General features: G+C 37.8%; 5 protein-coding genes across 12 annotated transcripts; 3 read left to right on the top strand and 2 right to left on the bottom strand.

The window, feature by feature from the left end:
• The first annotated feature begins 217 nt into the window (after nt 1–217).
• Nmdmc (NAD-dependent methylenetetrahydrofolate dehydrogenase) lies at nt 218–2,254 on the top strand. Of its 5 annotated transcripts, XM_066737532.1 has the most exons (6): nt 218–772; nt 875–1,059; nt 1,142–1,510; nt 1,583–1,777; nt 1,847–1,963; nt 2,038–2,254. In XM_066737532.1, exons 1-5 carry the CDS (start codon nt 702–704, stop codon nt 1,954–1,956), a joined length of 930 nt encoding a protein of 309 aa, XP_066593629.1. In that variant the 5' UTR covers nt 218–701; the 3' UTR covers nt 1,957–1,963; nt 2,038–2,254. The 5 variants fall into 5 exon arrangements, with proteins under 5 accessions (XP_066593629.1, XP_066593630.1, XP_066593628.1 ...); XM_066737533.1 differs by having other exon boundaries at nt 1,853–2,252; XM_066737531.1 differs by having other exon boundaries at nt 1,847–2,252.
• A 119-nt stretch (nt 2,255–2,373) lies between these two features.
• Nucleotides 2,374–4,052, bottom strand: LOC136779760 (uncharacterized). Its single transcript, XM_066737526.1, has 3 exons — nt 3,903–4,052; nt 3,666–3,783; nt 2,374–3,583 (listed from the first exon to the last, which is right to left on the bottom strand). The coding sequence occupies exons 2-3, from the start codon at nt 3,780–3,782 to the stop codon at nt 2,375–2,377; spliced, it is 1,326 nt and encodes a 441-aa protein (XP_066593623.1). The 5' UTR covers nt 3,783; nt 3,903–4,052; the 3' UTR covers nt 2,374.
• Nucleotides 4,053–4,922: 870 nt separating this feature from the next.
• eEF1gamma (elongation factor 1-gamma) lies at nt 4,923–7,382 on the top strand. Its single transcript, XM_066737528.1, has 8 exons — nt 4,923–5,196; nt 5,324–5,473; nt 5,669–5,732; nt 5,803–5,945; nt 6,186–6,488; nt 6,556–6,855; nt 6,937–7,089; nt 7,161–7,382. Exons 1-8 carry the CDS (start codon nt 5,185–5,187, stop codon nt 7,314–7,316), a joined length of 1,281 nt encoding a protein of 426 aa, XP_066593625.1. The 5' UTR covers nt 4,923–5,184; the 3' UTR covers nt 7,317–7,382.
• Nucleotides 7,319–8,983, bottom strand: mRpL49 (mitochondrial ribosomal protein L49). Of its 2 annotated transcripts, none has more exons than XM_066737534.1 (3): nt 8,702–8,983; nt 7,996–8,182; nt 7,319–7,906 (listed from the first exon to the last, which is right to left on the bottom strand). In XM_066737534.1, exons 1-3 carry the CDS (start codon nt 8,807–8,809, stop codon nt 7,632–7,634), a joined length of 570 nt encoding a protein of 189 aa, XP_066593631.1. In that variant the 5' UTR covers nt 8,810–8,983; the 3' UTR covers nt 7,319–7,631. The 2 variants fall into 2 exon arrangements, with proteins under 2 accessions (XP_066593631.1, XP_066593632.1); XM_066737535.1 differs by lacking the exon at nt 8,702–8,983 and adding an exon at nt 8,265–8,581.
• A 172-nt stretch (nt 8,984–9,155) lies between these two features.
• east (enhanced adult sensory threshold) lies at nt 9,156–18,763 on the top strand. Of its 3 annotated transcripts, XM_066737523.1 has the most exons (7): nt 9,156–9,458; nt 10,345–13,734; nt 13,853–13,928; nt 14,349–14,611; nt 15,104–15,268; nt 15,345–15,658; nt 15,739–18,763. In XM_066737523.1, the coding sequence occupies exons 2-7, from the start codon at nt 10,369–10,371 to the stop codon at nt 17,312–17,314; spliced, it is 5,760 nt and encodes a 1,919-aa protein (XP_066593620.1). In that variant the 5' UTR covers nt 9,156–9,458; nt 10,345–10,368; the 3' UTR covers nt 17,315–18,763. The 3 variants fall into 3 exon arrangements, with proteins under 3 accessions (XP_066593620.1, XP_066593622.1, XP_066593621.1); XM_066737525.1 differs by lacking the exon at nt 9,156–9,458 and having other exon boundaries at nt 10,339–13,734; nt 15,104–15,259; XM_066737524.1 differs by lacking the exon at nt 9,156–9,458 and having other exon boundaries at nt 10,339–13,734.
• Nucleotides 18,764–21,018: the final 2,255 nt, after the last annotated feature.

The following is a 21,018-nucleotide window of genomic DNA, read 5'->3' as shown; positions in this document are numbered from 1 at the left end:
TCAAAAATTAATTATATAATATTGTCTCCAGGGTCTCGACCAGTCTCGACGACATAGTCGAGAAAGCGAACAAGCGTGACTCGCGGCTTAAGTACCTCACACTCCTCACAGGCAAAATTTTACCAGCGAGAAAGTCGCTACGCGAGCCAGCCACCTGACGGCGAAGTACCGAACTATGAGGTGGAAGAGAGACAGAGCTAGAGTGAGTCGACCCGAGAGTGACTGGCTGCGGGCGCTGCGGCTGCGGCGGGCGGCCTGCGCCTGCACCGCCACCGCCTGCACCGGCTCACCAGCTGCAGGAACTGCACTCTGCAGTCCGCACTGCCCACGGTGAAAGTTTATTAAATTTGATTTGTTTAAGGGGGAAATGGAAAGGCAATTGCAAATGTTGAACCAGTTTTGCAATAAAGAAAAATAAGAAGTAACGGAAAGCAGTTAGTTATGGTTCCAAAAGATACAACCGGTGGCAACATAGGCCATAATGTTCATAGCCTCGAACAAATTGATATCTGTTGAATACTCTACACGTACTGTTTATATCAGTTTAACGATAACAGTTTCGTATTACGAAGACGGTAGAGAAAACAAAAATTGCACAAGTCGTCAACCAGTTTAGTATTATAACGTAAAAAGCAGTACACGTGCGGTCAAATCTATTTACTGTTTCATCACAGCTCGACAGAGGAAGAATAAGAACTAAGATGCTCTCCTTGAAAAATATTTTTTCCACCAATACTTCTTATTTCAAAAAACTGCATACTTCTCAAATCTTGTAAGTTTAAATCTAGGTTTTCTTTATAAGTTTTATACCAATTAGCTTAATAAGAATTGTTACTTTTGAATTGAAACAAGTAGAACCTTTGAATTTTCTCAGGAACAGTGCAATTTTGATCGATGGTAAGAAAATAGCAGAAGAAATAAAAAAAGAGCTCAAACAAAATGTTGATACTTGGATTAACAATGGGTATAAAAAGCCTAAATTGGTGGCAATACTTGTTGGGAATGATCCTTCAAGTAAAGTTTATGTTAAAAATAAAATGAATGCTGCTAAATTTATAGGTAAAGTATTGTTTTGAAGCTATATTAATATTTATAATTTGATTTTGTCATTTTATCTGTTTCATTTTACTACACTTATTAGGGATTGAAAGTAATACTATCTCTATGGATGACGAAATAACTCAAGCACAGTTAATTCAGCAAATAGTTCAGCTGAACGAAGATCCTTCAGTAGATGGAATTTTGGTTCAGTTGCCTTTACCTAAGGGAATTGAGCAAAGAGAAATCTGTGAAGCTATAATACCAGAAAAGGATGTTGATGGTTTTCATTCAACAAACATTGGAAATCTTACTCTAAACAATTCTAGTATTATTCCAGCTACTGCACTGGCTGTGGTAGAATTAATAAAAAGAATACATTTTGATACTATTGGGAAAAACGCAGTGATCATTGGACGGTCAAAACATGTTGGTCTACCAATAGCTTTGTTGCTTCATGCTGACAGCAAAGGTAAAAAATTTTAATTTTTAATTGACCATTGCATACTTACTAAAGATAATTTTTAATTTTCTGTTATTATAGGAGAAAGTGGAGCTTTAGATATGACCACAACAATTTGTCATAGGTACACACCTAAGTCAGAGTTAGTTAGATTTACAAAATCAGCTGACTTGATAGTGTCGGCAGCAGGAAGAGAACATTTGATTACACAAGAAATGGTTAAACCAGGAGCTTGCATCATTGATGTAGCAATTATTCAAAAAGATTTACAAAATAGTAAGAAGAAATTAGTGGGTGATGTTGATTTTGAAAGTGTTAAAGAAGTTGCTGGATTTATTACACCAGTTCCAGGTGGAGTTGGCCCAATGACTGTTGCTATGTTAATGAAAAATACTGTGAATGCTGCAAAACGGCGAGCAGCTAATGTCAGAGCCAAAGTATTCATGAGCAATTGATAGGAGTGTAGCTATATAAAATCTTTATCTTGCAAAATATATTTTGCACCAGCTTTTTTAATAAAAACTGTTCTTTTACAGCCGTAATCATAGTTGCGAATCGAATTCGACTGGAGAAACTACACTTTGTGGTCATTATAAAGCCTACACTATTCGAACCAACTCAAATAAAGCCGAGCTTGAGTTGAGTTCAATTCACACGTTTTTGAGTATCAAAATTAGGTTGTTTTACGCTATCATTATAGTATTATTTAGTAATGTTAACAGTTTAATTAAGTGTAAGTAAAGAATGTAATGTTTTAACAAACATGTATTTTTATTTTTGAAATTATAAAAAAAAATCACAATCCTTAAGTTTTCACTGCTAACATAAATATATTTTTTTATAAAAATAATTATATTAAAAATAAATAAAATTTCAAATTAATAAGGATGTTAGCCAGTCGTCGCTTATATCATCAGGTACGGTTGGTACAGTACTTAAAAAGTCATTCAATAATGAATCAATATTTAAATTAGTACTACAATTATTAGTATCTATAGAGTTTATGGAATTTGAAACACTACTAATTGTTAAATGAATATCAGATTGAATAGGCTCCAATGACTCTTCCGTTTTAACCGTAGACTCTTCCTTTTTAACCACAGGTTCTTCCTTTTTAACCATAGACTCTTCTTTTATAACCACAGGCTCTTCTTTTTTGATCACAAGCTCTTCTTTTTTAACCAAATGCTCTGTATTATCTACTACTAATTTAACTGGAGACTCAGTTGGTTCAAATTTCTCTTCCTTCTTAATTTTTATGTGAGGAGCAAAGTAATCAGTAGAATTTGTTGCAGGTGATTCAACATTTTTAGTTTTAATTACATCTTTCTTAGATAACATCATTTGTTGCTTAATAGCACTGAAACTAAATTTTTCATACTTCATACATTCCATACTTCTATGTAATGTGGTTTTATCAGAAAGTTTTCGTTTTTTCTTTCTTACTACTGATGTATTTTCTAGTTGTGAAGGTTTAGAAACTATATTTACATCTTGTGCCTGATAAGCTACGGTAATTGGAGGTAAACCATCTATTTGAATTGTTTCCTTTTTTATATCAGGAGTACTAAATGGAAAGGTGACTGCATTTTGTGATAATTCAAGACATTGATTATCCAAAACTTTAACAAAATTATTTTCATTAATTGATTTATCTTCCTTTTTTTCATCAGAACTGACAAAAACAGGATAATTTGTGCAGCTTACTGTACTTAAAAGACCAGACTCAAAAGTCCCATTACTGCTTACTACATCTGTATCTAAGATTGTTACTGAGTTGTTTAATTGCTCAGAGATTGGATTTTCCTCAAAAATACTATTAAAAATACTATCCTCACTTAAAGATGTTAAATTGTCAATATTTTCTTGAACTTGAATATCTATATTTTCACATTCTTTCAACTTTTCTTGAGGTAGAGTCAAATGACTGATTCTGCTGCTTTCAATATTGATGTCTTGTAATTCATCATGTTTTTTTGTCTGGACATCTTGTGCTTTATAATTATTCCAATAGCAAGACCAGGTTTCACCAACGACTCTTGGTATAAATGTACAGTCTCTATATCCAAATGGCCACAGACACTAATTACAGAAATAATAGAAAAAATGCAAACAAATACAATATAAATAAAATGGTTATTTCAATACAAAAATAATAACTTACAGTTGCTGATTCACACGCCCATACAGCTTCTTGAAAATTTATTTGTATTGCTTTTATTTTGCACTTTAAGCCATTGTTTAAACAAATTGGGCAATGAGTTGGTATTCTCCCATACATGCTGTACACAAAAGGAAAATTGCGGTTATGTACCTCGTGGTATACGGCAAGCCGGGTGCCCGGAATTTAAAATACATATATATTAGAATATTATTTATATTATTTATTGGCAGCAAATACCTTATGTTTGATGTAGTCGTTTAGGAGACATTTATACAATATCAGTATTATAATATTTTACGCTTTACATTTTATATTTACAACAAACCAGTATACTCGTAACTTATTATAATCGTTTAAACCCCTGCATAAAAAAAGACAAAAAATAAATGTGCCAACTGCCAGTAGGTAGCAATAAAATAATTATTTACAGACTACCAGCAGATAAATTTTACCAATGGATGGTAAACTGGCCCTTCCATTATTTATTATAGTCTAGTTATGATAATATAGAGTATGGGCAAAGGTTATATTTTTACCCATGGAGGTACATACGAAGTGGTATGTTCGAACTCTACAGACGCGTTCCACTTAAGGCCCAAAACGATCATATTACAATAGTTCATGTGACAGGTATTATACATTGTGAGCGTTTTTGGCCTTAAGTGGAAAATGTCCTAAAATTGGGCACTCAACTCAGTGAGTGTTCATTGAACACTACACACTTACATTTGATTGACGAAATTCAATTTACGGAGCGGTTGTGAATTTGAATGCAACCTAATGACGGCTAATGAGCCTGACTTTAACTTAAAGCTACAATTGTTTGCAAAAGTCTCTGCTTCCCAATAATCCCAGTTTTATATGCTGCGGGAAAATTGATTCGGTTATCTTTCAGCTAACTTCACTCCGCCCGCGTACTACATACATTTTCTCTACTACTCATATCACACTGTAGTACATACTACCACAAAAACGACGATTTCAATTCATTCCCTCAATTTCCTACAGTGTATATAATGTACAAATTTGGTGCAAATAAGAAAGCGGCTAAATCAAACTCACGCTTTGCGTCATTTATATGTCTTTAATAATTTCGAGTTTTTTATAATGCTATGAGTTAATTTAACATATTACCAATATAAATTTAGCAAGCTTTTTAATTATTAATCAGAGATAAGGGTACACCGAGTTGCACTCATGCTTTTTTAAATAATTAAAAACTATACAGTTTTGACGTCATATCCGGATCATGGGAGCATATGTGCCCGTGTGTGGAGACTAGAGAGTAGAGAGAAAATTTACTTCGGTCAATTTTTTGTCTGTTACCCCTTGCCCTGCACCCCCTTTCAAATCATTATCAAAAAAACGTTCGAATACAATTTTTGCGACCATCACAACACATAAATTGTGAAAGCGAGCGTATCTTCCTTTCTATTGTTAGCCATTGACCGTATTCGCATTTCACAAGCAGTATCTCAAATAACCGGTCTTCGACTTCCTTTTTCCGTAGCAGGATACAATGGCGTCTGGTGTAAGTGAATTTAATTGAAATTTTCAGCATTAAACATCGACACGATAGCTTGAAACTATTGAAATATGAAACGTTAAATACGAATTTTGAGTAACAATATATCTAATAAAATGCACATTTTTTTCAGACACTTTACACGTATCCGGGAAATTTCAGAGCCTACAAGGCGCTGATAGCAGCCCAATATTCTGGCGCTCAGATAAAAGTAGCCGAAGATTTTGTCTTTGGTGAAACTAACAAAACCGAGGCTTTTCTCAAAAAGTTTCCACTGGGAAAAGTGAGTAAATTTGTCATAGTAATAATTATTTTACACTCCTTTATGTACCATTTATAAATTAAAGTTAGTGCCAGCTGGCATGAGTTTTGTACGGTAAAATATTAGTTTTGCCATAAATGATTTATTTCTATAAATTTTAATAGAAATGTTTGTTGAATTTCTGATAGTTGATTAAAGAAGTATTGACTTTTATAGGTTCCAAGCTTTGAGACGATAGATGGAAAATGTATCACAGAAAGCAATGCTATCGCATATTATGGTACTATTTTGGTTTAAATTAATATAAAGAGAATTTCAGTGATTAAATAGGGTAACAATAATTTTTGCAGTTGCCAATGAACAGCTTAGAGGAAAAACTGACTTAGAACGTGCAGAAATTATCCAATGGCTAGGATTTGCAGACTCTGAGATATTACCAGCAAGCTGTGCTTGGGTTTTTCCTCTATTCGGAATTATGCCATACAAGAAGCAAGTAAGGAAATTATCATTTTGTTCAAGCTGCATGTTCTCCTTCAAAGGCAATGAAGGTGTTCTAAAAACCTTTTTTTGTAACAATAGGAGATACAGAAATGTTACAGCTATGTTGATCCTATATGCATACGTGTATATAGAGTCATATAGTTGTAATACATATTTCAGTTAAAACAATAAAAAACTTGCATTTGACAGTTACAGTACATCATACTGAAAAAAAATAAATTATATTTTCTAGACTCTTGAACATGCCAAGGATGATGTCGATAAGGCATTAGCTGCTCTTAATACTCATTTACTTACAAAAACCTACTTGGTAGGGGAAAGAATAACCTTGGCTGACATCAGTGTAGCTATGACTTTACTACATTTGTATCAATATGTTTTGGAGCCTAGCCTACGCAAACCATACCAGAATGTTAACCGCTGGTTCCAAACTGTTATTCATCAGCCTGAATCTATTGCTGTACTAGGGGCTTTCAAATTAGCTGATAAGACCCTCGAATACGACCCTAAGAAATTTGTAGAGACTCAGGGCAAAGTGAGTTTCTCTTGTTCTACTTATAAGAATCCATATATTCACAAAAGAATAACACTTTTTTGTACAGTCTTCAAAGAAAGAGAAGAAGGAAAAAGAGCAGAAAAAAGAAGCAAAAGAATCAAAGAAAGAGCCAAAAGAACCAAAAGAAGAGGAGCTTGATCCAGCAGAAGCTGCACTAGCAGCAGAGCCTAAAACATCAAATCCATTTGACAGTCTACCAAAAGGTACTTTCGACCTTGACGATTTTAAACGATGCTACTCCAATGAAGATGAGTCAAAGTCTATCCCATATTTCTGGCAAAAATTCGACCCTAAACATTACAGCATTTGGTTTGGGGAATACAAATATAATAATGAATTAACAAAGGTGTTAAGATATATATTTATGAAAAAATACAATTATAATAGAAGGATCAATAATCTTATGATTTGTTTAAACTTATTTTAGGTATTTATGTCTTGTAATCTTATTAGTGGGATGTATCAACGGTTAGATAAAATGAGAAAGCAAGCATTTGCTAGCGCTTGTTTATTTGGAACCGACAATGACAGTACCATTAGCGGTATTTGGGTCTGGCGTGGTCAAGAACTTGCCTTCACAGTGAGTATGCCATTATTTAGAAAAATACAACAAGAATGACTTTGATACATGTCATTAATTGCAATTTGCAGTTATCCCCTGACTGGCAAGTGGACTACGAATCCTACAATTGGACAAAGCTGGATCCTGAGAAAGAGGAAACTAAGAAATTGGTTCAACAATATCTTAGTTGGACTGGTACTGATAAAGAGGGACGGAAATTCAATCAAGGAAAAATCTTCAAATAAGATCGTGGATTAAAATAAAATTTTATTATAAAAGGAAAAATAAAGACAAAGTCATGTAATGTCAAACATCAATGAAAAAGTCTTAATACACCTTGAATCAATGAAGATACTTATAGGTTCCAATTTTATTTTTGCTTTTACTGGTACAATTTCACCATTAATATTAAATGTCACACAGTCTCATGTTATTGTAATGCTTTTTTTTTTAACTTAATTTAGTAAACATAATTAAAATAATGCAAGAATTTATTTAGGAGAGTTATTGATAAAAACTTTGCAGTATTTTTTTAAAACATAAAAGTTACTTTTCCAAACCTAAAATCCCTTTTCTAATAGCCAATTTTTCACAAGATTAACATGATCTCCTCTAAATTTAATTGTGGATGCAGGTTCATTAATTTGACTGCCAATTACTCTTTGCCTATTCTGTTCGATATGAACTTTTAATTCTGCTTCTAAAGCCCAAATATCTCCCTCTATTCTACTAATTCTGGTAACTCTTTTATATCCTCTAAAACCTATATATAAATGAACAGGAAGCATGTGATTTTTAGTCCGTCTGATGAAATACGGATAATCATTTGGAGAAGCTGAAAAAAATATAAACATACTGAAAACACTGTCCTTTCCAATAATCAAGTTGCAACAGCTATACGACAAACATTAGAAATTATAGTACCTGTAGGCGGTACCCATCCTGATGGTAAATTTAACTTATCCATCGGTGGCTCAGCTATAATCTTTGGTCTCAACGTCCATTCGACATATTTCCATTCATTTGGATCTTTTGATATTTCGCATTCTGGATATTTAAGTGTATTCGAATATTGTGGTGAAGCATTAAATCTGGCATTTCTCTTTTGGACCTAATTAAATGTAAGTATTATTAAAATAATTCAAACAGTTTAGTCCTCTTAAATGATATTTGATTAAAATAGGAAAGATAACCATAATAGGTGGGTATAGAGAAAAATGTATGTAATGCCCTTTAATGCTGAGTTTTCATAGGAAGAGTGAAAGAGGGGGGAAAGAAAAAGTACAGAGAGGTAAAAGGGATTAAAAAAGCTAAAAGAAAATTCCGAAATAAATTATATGAAAGAAATTAGAAGAATAAAAGAAATAAGGAGACAAAAAATAATAAGATTCGAAAGTAAAGAAAAGAATTTGCAGGCGACACGTGTGGCAAGCCCTTTAATGTTAATATTTTATGAGAGAGAGAACGAAAGAGATAGACAGATAGATAAATAGATAGGTAGAGGAAGAAAAAGAGAATAAGAGGGGGAGAGAGAGAGAGGGAGAGAGAGTAAAGAAGGTAGTCAGCCGAGAGCAGAAGGGATTATTCAAAGGTAGGAAGAACGAAAGTAATAAAGCTAAAAGGGTGCTACCTGGCAAGCTATTGTCAGAGCGCTGCTTGCAGGATCGGTCTTTGTAAAACCGTGAAGAATCCCTGTCGAAAGTGCGGAGCGTGCGAAAATTGGACGAAGGGCGGCCATTTTGCGTTCGGTAAATAAGGGTCGGTGTCCGCCATTGGTGCGCACGGGCGCGTCTTCCTTCGCGTACTCGCGCGTCCGATCGAGTTCTCTCGACGAGCAACACGGCTCCTCGGTGATTTTTTCCTCGAGTAGAAAGAGTTTGCTTGTAAGCCTTTGCAAATAAGTCAAAGAGTACGTTGGGCGTAGTTCAAGGGGACTCCGTGGCAAAATATAAGGAGCAACGCGAGGGGTCAGTTATCGCGAACAGTTTATAGGATTAGGAAAAGTGCCGCGTTGTTGAATGGTATTAGCGAGGAGTTTTCCGCCTGAAGAAAGAGTCACGGAAGGGTGGTTTCCGGTCGGTTAGAGAGCCGGGGCATCATACTTTCTGGTCAATCATAAAATCGAGCCTGAGACTGGCCGGGGGTGGGTTAAAAATCGGGGTGAATACGATCGGGGTAATCTCGCGCATATCAGTCATAATGGTATATTAGCCTGAACGGACTATGGACCTGGGAGAGGTCGCGTGCTCTACCGTCAGGTGGCGGTAGTCGGAAAACAGTAGGACAGCGTATAGACACCCTACAACGGGACTGTGTTTTTCACGAGACTGTTTTTCGCGTTTTCCCATCGAAATCGCGGTTCTTGGAGGGAATTTTTTGGCTCAGAGGTAAGTACATCAAGCCTGCAAAGTTTTAGATGCATAATTTTCGGCCTTATCCCTACCGCTGGACCGAACTAAACCACCAAAGTTTCCAATCGACTGCAACCTTTTGTTTATTCGTGGCTACTTTTTCGCGATGATTTCTAGCGTGATTTTCGATACTTGCTCATGGCCAACCGGCCGATTTTCCTGCTCCAGAGTTACAATGCTGTCTCTACTTGCTGGTGGGACAGAAATTTCTGGCCTCATTTTGGTCATTTGGCCGTTATCGGCCAAAATATTCCGGAGACGTTCTTTTTACCGAAAAGAGGCGCTCGATCCGTGTTCGTGTAAATGCAAAGTTTGTCACGTAATTTTTCTGACCGCCAGGGCCGCATCTATCAACCCCACTACTCGACCTGCCGTTCACCTACTTGTGGATACCATGAATTCTGCAGTTTTTCCCATTCGGTGCCCAGGAAATTTGCTTCTTGAAACGCTGCTTTCTTTCCAAAACTCATATTACTTGCCTTTTTACGTTAAGCGTGCTAGTGTAGCTTCTATTGGCCAACACTTGTATTCACAATTCACACTCTACTTACTTATATGTATACATACATGCATATATATGTCTTCATTTGCAAATATTCATTAGGTATACATGTTTTACATGGGAAGGGATAATTTTTGGCAGACTTCTCTTTTGCTGTTACAATTTACACATTTTTTTTCTTGAAGTAAATTTCTTCTCACGTACCTTACAAATTTTTTTATTCCTCATGGGTAGTAATATTGAAATATTTTAGGAATAACTTTCCTATTGCTTTTATTGCATGCTTTTTATTGCTATTATAAGATTATCAAGCTAATTTGCTTTTCCTCGAAAGAATTGTAGTTTTATGTCAAATTTTAGGAGCCCAATGTGGGTGGAAGTGAGATGGCATCCAGGGAAAAGAAACCCTTAGTGCCTTCAAAATCCAAGCAAAAGGCGAATAATGACTCTGGCTTGCCATCTAACGAAACTAAGACTAAAAAAGGCAAGGCACTGACATTTTTAAAGAATCAACAAGTCGCACATGAAATATTGGAAGCAGTAGCTACAGGCAGTCAGCTTCCTCCAAAGTTAGAAGCTAGTTTGCCACGTAAAAGAGCTCTTAAAAACCTTAAGCACAAACAGAAGATAAAAACTAAAAGAGGGAATATTATTGCATCTAAGATTAAAATTAAGAAGGAAGTACCAAATAAGAATATACGAAGATACAATTCTGAGCTTAAGAAAAGTGTTCAGACAAGAAAAATAAAGCAGTCTATCGAAACAGGCGAAAAAGGTGCCGATATTAATGTAAAGCTTTTGGAAAATCAGAGTAACAGTACAGAAAGCGAAATAAAGGAAGCTGACATTAACAAAGGAGCTAAGAATAGCCTAAGGACCAAGAAGACCAAGACTGCATCCAAAAATTTAGGGGATTCAGGAAGCGACGATATTCAGGACTTGGAGACTACAACCGACAGTACTACTAAAGTTAGTCCTGCTAAAGTCAGTCCAAAACTTGGAAAGAAGGGGAAGCCTACTTTGTCGATCATTGATACAGCTTCCAAGTGTGCCAAATCACCCAAAGTCTCGACAGATAGGAAGATCAACATCAGTGCCTTTCGATACAAGCTGGTACCAAAAGGTAGAAGAACCAGTGGCAAAGAAGGAGACTGTATCGAAGGCTCAACCGAACATAACGATTCCATTGACAAAACAATCGATGAAGTTATAGCATCGATGTTGACTCAAAACTTAGAGGGGAAACTAACAAGAAGCAGGAAAATGCTAATCGGTGATAATCTGATAAGTGATGTGGAGATAAAGAAGGAGGTAGAAACAGAGGAACCAGAAGCTACCTCCGACGGGGAATCATCTATGGATGCAGAACAAAAATCCAGAAGTAAAGTGAATAAAGTCAGAAAGAAAGGCATTGTCCCTTTCATCGACAAGATTCTACGCAATGGTAAGCAAAGAAAGTGTGATCAAAATCCTGATAGTTTACGCTTAGATTCTGCAGGATTGGCCATGGATGTGGAATCCTCCTCATCGGAATCCAATGGCAATGAAACCCAAGTGCCTGTGGTTAAAAGTCCTGATGAAGCATGTTCAGTGAAAACAGAGATGCCAAAGATTAGTGAAGATGACAACGAGGGTGTAGCAGTAGTAGAGTACAATAATAACAGTGGCCAGGACGAAATGGTAGTGGGAAAAGTGGGTCCAACTTTGAGGTCAAAGACAAAAGCTCGTAGCACCGAGAATGACTCAAAAAATTTTACATACGAGATTGGTCATATCGGTGAGGTGTGGCTATCTAAGAAAAACGTGGACGAGGACGAGAAGAAATTGAACAAGACCAACAGCTCGGAGCAGATTAGGAAGGACGTTATCATATCAAAATTGGTCGACAGACCAAAAGGAAGGAGAAGCAGTCTAAACATAGACATGAAGAAGACCGTTAGCTCGTTCTACTCATCCGACAAATCAGACTCTAATCCCAAGTCTCAAATCGATCAAATGATAGAGAATATTAAGTTAACCATTGCCAAATCCATCGAGAGTAAGATTTTTGGGCCGGAGAAGGCTTTGGGAATTGGGAAGAGCTTCGAGGTGCCCAAAATCGAGGAGGTAATCGCCCCGTTGAGCACGGATTCACAGAAGCTCGGCCTGGAGGAGACGGGGGAGGAGGATAAGCCCAACGTATCTAAAATCGAGATTAAATCAGATAGCACGGACAATTCAGTACCCAAGGTAGCCGATACTGCCAAAGAAATTGAGAAACTAGTCATGGGCGACATTGAATTAGCTGATACACAATCGCAGAATATCCAGGAGAGCGAGATGGAAGGCATAGAGGAGGAGGAGAACGAGGAGGAGGTGGAGGAAGAGGACGAAAAGAGACTCGGCGAGTCCCAGGAGAACGTGGCCGAGGAGTGCGCGAAGAACACCGACGTCGGTGTCGAGGAGGAGGAGGAAGAGTCACCGATGGACGTGGTGGTCGAATCTGGAACGACCAGCAGCAATTCCGAAACCTGTAGCAACAATAATAACAGCAGTAACACCCTGGACCGCTTTAACTCTTCGGGTTCCTGCGCCGGCGACGAGGAGACTCCTCCCCGTAGGCCCTCGGATGCTCGAGGACCGTCCAAGAGTCCCGTGGAGGAAGTCAACGAGAACGATGACGGTATCTTCCAGGACTCACCAGGATCCGAAGGAAAGCCCCAGAGGAAGTCCTCCTCCCCTGCGGAAGGAAAGGAGAATCATCATGGTCATCATCGGGTGGAGTCAGGCGAGCAGAGTAGCGTGATCGAAGAGACCGAGGATTCCGAAACGTTGGAAAGTATATCACGCGAGGTAGAGAGATTGGTGGCCGAGAATAACAGGGAGAATCCGTCTGCTGCTGGCGACTCGACTAAGAAGAAACACGAAGGTCACGAGGACTCGGATGTCTCGATGAAGGATGAAACGGAGGATCCGAACGCCGATACTGAAATGTCCCTAGTCAACGACCGTCCCAGCAAGAGGATGGCCGAGGGGGGCGTTAACGAGAAATTAGCAAACTCGCGAAACTCTGAGACCCTTGGTAACAGCGAAACCAAGGATTGTGCCAAGAAAGAGGGAACCAGTTGTAAGTTGGGTGTTGAAGGCTGTGATGCGGGTCCCGATGATTCTAGCCAGTTTTTAGTTTCCGAAGATTCGAATAAATCTGTACCGCTGGAGAAGGAGAGCAGAGACAGAGCGAACCTCGAGCGAGATTCCAATGTTAAGAAGATGGACGACGAGGCGATGGAAGATGACTGCGAGGCTGACAAGTCCATAGTTTCTAGGGAAACGTCGAGCGATGGGAATGTTAAAGCTAGTATGGCTGGTGATAACGTTAACGAGGTTTATTTGGAGAGCAAAGCCAGTGAGGATCTACGTATCGATGGTAAGAACAAGCCGAACGACGAGGAGGACTCCAGTGAGTCGTCCAACAGTAGTACCATTGGTACTAAAATATTGGAGACTCCCGAGGATAAAGAGCGAAAGGAGTCTATTTTACGGTTGCTGGGATTGGAGTCTTTGGAGAAAGCTGCGGAGAGATTGAATCATCAAAAAGCAAGAAAGGAACAGCAAGGCTCCGCGGTTTCCAGCGGGACCTTGAAGACCGTTATCAGGGTGCAGAAGGAGAAGGACAAGAAACGATCACGGTCCCCGCTGAAAATGGTCCTGAAACAAGGCAAGGGAGACGGTGAAGGCGACGCGCCAGAGTTTTACACCATACAGAAGGAGGTAAGAGAACGTTAATCTTTGGTAGGATAATTAAACTCAGCTTAATTATGTTTTTTTATCTTATATTTTTAACGATTCCCCCCAAGGGACTATTCTTAATTTCTTTTCTTTTTTTCAGTTTGGAACCAGTGGTTTGGGAGATAGCAGCTCTGGTGCGAACCGAAAGTTCACTACTAACCACAGACACTCTTGCGGTAATCCCCTGGTTGTGGGAATAACTACTTTAATCACTCCTTCTCCCTCGATGCTTTATTAAAACCAATAATACACACACTTCACACGAAAAGTTATTCTCTTACTCATGTATAGAAAGCATCGCTGATCAATTCTACCTGATCAAAAGATCTGACTTTTGCATTTCTTTTTGAGCAAATTAGCAAATTTTATTCTAATCATCTTTATTGCCCAGAAAAAGCCACCTGTTGCACAGCGATCTTTTCGTAAAGTTTATTTGAACGAACGTAATTTTTTAACACAGCATGCGCCTTTATTTATATGGTTCTTTGAATAATTCATTATTCAAATTATCCTGATAACATTGAAACATATAGTTATATGATGAGCTTAAGATGATAAAAAAAAAAAATCCCTTTCTTTTTTCCATCACGAAACAGAGGAGGACAATGAAGAAGCATCGTCGAAAGATCGTCAATCACTCGTTATACCAGAAAAATCATCGTCTTTTTCCATCCATCCGGAACGGCTGTGCGCTGATGTATGTTGCTACTGTTTTGGTAAATTTGGTTGCTTGGACACTCCCATGCACTTGGCACAAATGAAATCTGATGAGAGGCGCAAAAAGATTTTGGCAATCGAGAGACACTTGACGAAAGATTCGTGTCTTTGCGACGCCTGTTATCGTCATGTGTATAGAAAGGTGCGAACATTTTGTATTAAACTTTTGGAGAACTGTGGGGGACAATGTTGGACAAGATGCAATTGCAATTACAATTAAGACAACTTTTTTTCAATTAACATAAATTCAAATTGTAAAAACTTAATTTCAAACACTTGTAAACTCTGTATATGTTAATTGTAAAATTACATAAAAATAGTATTGTAGCTTTAAATTTATTTAAATATCAAACTACAATAACCGAAATTTTCTTGCACGTTGAATTACATTTTGTCCAACACTGGTACTGGGTAAATAAATTTCTCTTAGTAGAAAATTGTATCATATATAATCGATAAATTCACAAACTATTACGTATCCTTGGAATGTTGAGTTTGATGATATTAAATCTTACGGATTTATTTTTAGAATCAGAGAATAAAAATTGCAAACTCCTTTGGGAGTACAGTACGATTACAGTTTTATAATATAATCTTGTTGAACTGTTAAATATCATTGAATTATTGTTCCTAGGCCAATTTAAGTCCTACAAATATGCAACCTAAACCACAAAAACAGCATCGGCAACTAATGGTTTCCAAGTGTTCGGTTCGAGAGTGTAGGGATGCGGCTAGGCATCATGTTAAGCGAAGGTGGTTGCTTAAGATTAAGCAGGGCCTCCAAATTCACGTGAGTAGTGTATGTAACGCTTTCTGTGACTTCTCATTTCGACTCTACAATTGTCCCTATATTCAATCATAACCGAAATTTACAGATTGACATAGATTGGGAGTCGAGTCAACACACGTCCATGTCGTTCTGCGTTAGTCATTACTCACAAATTGAAAGATTTCTCACTTGTGCACTGTGCACAAGGAGATTGGCAAGGAATCATACTCATCAGCTGGCTAGTACGGAAACGGACGAGTTGAATGATCGATTGAACCAACAGGGTATCCCAGTTTTGTTGGCCGCTGGAACTTTTGTTTGCAAACTTTGTCGTTACTTTACTCAGCTACAACTCAAGTACAAGGACGTCGAAAATATGAGCGTGAATCACAAGAGCTTCTTCAAAAGCTATCGTAAACGGTAAATCGAACGAATAAATTTTCTGCGATATGGGAAATGTGCTTAATGTTTTTTATCGTGTTTTATCCTGAATTTCGTAGGATCCTTCACTATCACGACATTGAAGTGGAAGAGAACGAGGAGGACGATTGTCAGAGCCAATTGTCGAGGGACAAGGATAAGCGGAAAAAGACAAAGGTTCCCTCGACAAAAACCAGCAATCCGAAATCTCCAGAGACGACAAATTCAAATTCGGAAAAGTCAACGCCAGAGCCGACAAGTAAGAACGAAATCAGCGAGACGGAGATTGAACGTAGCTCTAAAGCCACTACAGACATGAGTGCGTCAACGGAGGTCCAATTCGTGGGCCTTGAAAGCACAGTGGAAAAGCTGAAGAAGAGAAGACTGCTCGACATTCAGGATTACATGACAAATAACTCGGGCAGCGACGCTTCTAACGAGGTGGTTGAAATACTTGCAATGGACAAAGAAGTGACCTTAACTAGACTGCCAAAGAGGCCCAGAACGAATAACGATATAACGCCGGTAGTTCAGCGATTGGGTGCTAATCCTTCGATCAGTGTTCGCACACTTTTCCCAGGCGAGGAAGAAATGAATCTACACGCTAATGTAGAATTTACCAATGTTCGAGAGATCACTCCGCAGGGCTGGGAGAAGTGTGCGACGATGATCCAGTACGATCGCGATACTAAAATGTTGTGGCAAGAACTGCAGAGGCCTTACGGAAACCAGAGTTCATTTCTTAGGCATTTAATACTGTTGGAAAAATACTACAGATCGGGCGATTTGATTTTGGCTCCCAACGCTTCGAGGAACGCCATCAATTATTCGACATCGGTTCAAAACAGATTGATCTCCTACGAAGGTCCCGAGAAGATGGATGAGCCGATCATAGAACCGATCAGCGAATATAATAATTCTAGACGATTGAGCGGAGGTTACGTTATGGAACGTGACAGATTGTCGCTGCCAAGCACGAGTTCAATGAAGGGTACGTCACAGCCAAAATCGAATCCTCCGAAGGTATTGAAATTAAATTCTGGAGTATCGATCATTAAGAAACCACCACCTAGCCTGCAAAGACTGAATTTACCGTCGACCAGCTCGGCAAACGCTGCCGCGAAACGTAAAGATGGCCAGAAATTTAGTTCCACTGTTGGAAGCGGTGGTGGCAGCAGTAGTGGCGGTAGTGGTGGTGGTAAAGTATTTCAACTCAGCGAGCCTGAATTTAAGCGATTGCAGAATTTGAAGAAGCAGAAACAAATGCTGAACGACAAGTCTTCCGCGGGTAGTCCCGGAAGTAATATGTCATCCATTGTTGCGAACTCAATGTCAGCCTCGTCACAACAGAGTTTGAAAAACTCCACGCAATACCAGAAAGCTCAGCTAGCCGCGCAAACCCAATTTCAAAAGCATCTGAGGATGCAACAGGAAATGTTGAATCGACAGTCGAGAGGCGATTTCGAACCTCTGATTTGCGATATTAGAGCACTGGCTAACGAGAATAGCCCCACGCAAAACCTGTTGCACAATTTAAATTTGCCAAAGTCCATACAAGTGACGACCAAGCCATCATCGAATCCCGTTCCGATTCTGCCAAAAATTCCAAAATCCCTCACGGTGATCCCACAGACGGTGACGAGACCAGAAAAATGAATTTTCGGGGACAACCTAGTTTGAATAATACTTCTCAAATGTTGGAATGAACTACTGCGAATGCAGAAAGAAAAGGGGATAAACGAAGAAAACGAAGGAGCCGTTTGGGAAAGAGCACTTGTTAAGCCTGGTAAATGATCCGTAAAAACATAATCTTCCTTGATGAAACAAGAGTTATGTAGATAAAAGGAAAGAGAGTAGTAAGCCCAGCCTGCCTTAATCTCGTGTGAAGAAGGTACACGCGTCGAATTGCGACTCTTCGATAAAAGTGTACGATCATCTTTTGTTCTTGATTTAAGGTGATACAAAGACTAAAATCTTATATATAAAGTATATATATATATATACATACATATATATATATATATATATATATATATATATTTGCATTATTAATGCAAACTATAGATAGAAAAGAATAATCATGCGAACCGGAGATACTTGAACTCTACCTTATTAGGCATTAGCAACCAAAGCTTCGAGAAGTCGCACGCGTTTTTGCATAGCGTGAAATCCCAAGAAATGTGCCTTAAGTGACACGAACAGAGTTAGTTTTTATTAACGTAGTATATATATATACTTATATACCTATACATACTCATGTATATCTATATGTATATGCAAACACAAGCATAAAGCTGACTCGTGATCACTTAAACGGATTCACTTTCTTTTTTACAAGAATTCATTAAATCTCACGAATGAAAGCATGGAGGATGAGTGCATAAAACGGTTTGACTCGAATTATGTTAATTGGTCATCTCACTTATCGTTTCGTTTCCGATCTTGGAAGTAGTAGAAGCCTATCTATATTTTCGATGAGAGTAAATGGTGTTCCTCAGGCTCCGAAGGACAAAATCTTACTGCGGTATAGCTGAAGGCACGCGCGTGCTCGCAGTGGAATTACCAGGGGAGTTTATAAGCTGAAAGTTCTCTTTTTGTCGAGAAAAAGCTACTTTCTTTATCCACTGTACGCCCTCTTCAGAGTGGAAAATTGTATATTATATTGTATTGTTGGCCCGGCCCTCTTTTATCGAAGTGCGCAACGAACACATTGTAATTGTCGCGCCTCGAACAAAAAGATAAGGTTTGAGACGTGATGAGTATATTAAGTAGCCGTAGGTACATTTATGCGTTGAGCTTATTTATTACGTTACTACACTATTGCATTGTACATAACGGATATTAATTCTAGTTAGTAATTTGATTTATCTGGTAACGGACGATGACTACCGTCACGATTCGATAACTACGTAAATGCGGGATCTTTTTAAACAAAAAAAAACTAAAAAAAATAACAAGGAAAAACGTAATGGACTATGGCTGCTCCTTTTTTTCTTAAAAAAAAAAGAACATGCAGGAAAACACTTTCTTCTCCTGCACCTTGCTATACTACCACTATCTTTCTCCGCTTCGTTAGTTCATAGTCGTTTTTTTTTTGCTCTATTTGAAACATACACGCGTGCGCCAGGATGCGTTGATTTATGGGAATTTTTTGGTGTCCTTTCCTTAAAGGCCTCGATTTTACGAGCACAAGCGATGGGAAGCTCAAGAGTACATATTTTTCTACGATTTACCTTCTTGTCGGACGTTAATTTCCATTGGATTAAAATCGAGATACTATTGTACAGGAAGCGGTTATAGCGAAATGTTAAGTGATAAATGATGCCTTAAAGAAGACACGATTAATGATGTTGCGATTATTCAATGTAAATAATGTGGAAAACGTAAAAGAGAAACACAGGGAGAAATTAAGCTTGTCAGAACCGATAAAATGTAAGTAAACCGTAGGTGTAATCGGGAAATGTATTTTTTTATCAGGATTGTTGAAATTTGTTGTTTCTCTCAGAATCGATTGACAAAATCGAAAGGAACGTATGTTAAAAATTGATCTTGTTTCATAATGTGGAATGGCGTGTTTTTTGTTGCAACATGAGACAAAATTTATAACGATGTAAGGAAAGGAAGAGAGATGTTTAAGGCGTAATGGCGAGGGAGAGCAATTTATCAGAGAATGTTAAAAAGTGACTCGAACAAGACAAGTGCCAGGCTTGTCGTGAAATTCTATTACAAGTTGAACTGTCCGAGTACGCGTGTATTATATTTTTGGCTGACTGTATACGGACTGATTCCACTGAACACACTTATTCCGTCTTCGAGAATCACTATCTAGACGGGTCTTTTATTATTTATTACTGACCGTACTCGCGTGTTACTATCTATCAGGCACATTCATACATTTTTTTGTTTAATTTTTTTTTTGTATATTACTCAGTGTTTAACGATATTTTATTTTGTAACTTTATATAATAATTAATTAAGCAGCAGCGATGTGAGTGAGCTATAAATGTGAGTTCAATCGTGAGAACTTCTCATATTCGATTCGACTGTGCATTTAATATATTTATATATATTATATATATCAAGTTAAAAGATTTATTTTGCAATAATCTTATACAAGGCCTGTTTTAGTTGCTTCTATATTTTGCACTTAAAAAAATGGTATATTATTTAATCTCGAATTATATACACTTTTAATGAAAAGTACACAAAGTTTAGGTATCGAAAACAGACCTGTGGTTAGTACGCATAGGAGATTTAAAAAGCAAAAAGTGAAAAAACATTTAATCTATATATTAATTTAAATTTTGTATAAATTGTGGATGTAACGAAAGTTTCAAAATGACAAATCGAGGCCTTTGGATGCTAGTGTTTTTCGCAACAATTCGCAATGGGGAGCAATGTAAAATCGATTGTAAAAAAGAAGGAAACGGAGAAGGGGAGACGAATGAATGGTTTAAAACTCCTACTCACAAGTCGGCGCCGAGAGTTGGAAACGAATGAAATGTGTCAGCACTGGTGTGTATATGGATAAATATATGCGCGTTTCGATGATGTTCTGATTATTGTACGTATGCATATATAAATGTATATATATATATATATATACATTATATGGAAAAAGGACGAATCAATCACGCTGAGCATTGCGCACATATAAATATACGTATACATGTGTGTGTGTGTGCATAAATAGCGAGTCAGGTTTGGAACACATAAAATCACTTAACGCCTTATACCGCACGGCACGTAAAGAGTGCGCCGTACGACAAGGCACACACAGCTCTATGGCACTCTTTACGCGTCGCGTTGTGCGGACGTAAGACGTTACGCGATTTAATGTGCGGCAAGCCTAAAAAATCTTTGGTACTGGCAAGGTACTCGACGGTATGTTATTAATATAAATGCTCTATTTTAATAAGGATATTTTTGATATATCTATATAAATATAAAGCAGAAAGTATATATATATATATGTCGAATTTGAGCGAAATACGAGCAATGGTTTCTCGTTTACGAATCATCAGGATTGTTGATGATGAGCGAAAAAAGCTGTGCGAGGTGTAAAATCGCCAACCGAGATTCGACCGTTGCTGCTGGAGATAGCGCGCACCGTTCGATTCGAAACAGAGCAAGAAATGTAAAATTGGAGAAATTTTAGATTGCGAAACGAAAGCTTCTCCCAACGATCGCTGCGCGTTTGCTCCGTGATAAGTGCAAAAAGTGATAACGAGATAAGGAGAGCGAGAGAGAGAGAGAGAGAAATATGTGTGAAGTGGTGCGAGACGATACAACAAAAAACACTGCGTTTAAGTTTTAAGAATTCTATTTTTCTGCGAATAAACAAAAGAATGTAAAGTATA

The sequence above is a fragment of the Prorops nasuta genome, unplaced genomic scaffold (assembly GCF_024137725.1).
Source record: "Prorops nasuta isolate Cenicafe-Biocafe unplaced genomic scaffold, Cenicafe_Pnas_1.2 PNAS00017, whole genome shotgun sequence".
NCBI classification, from domain to species: domain Eukaryota; kingdom Metazoa; phylum Arthropoda; class Insecta; order Hymenoptera; family Bethylidae; genus Prorops; species Prorops nasuta.
This window is presented reverse-complemented; position numbering and strand designations above follow the sequence as displayed.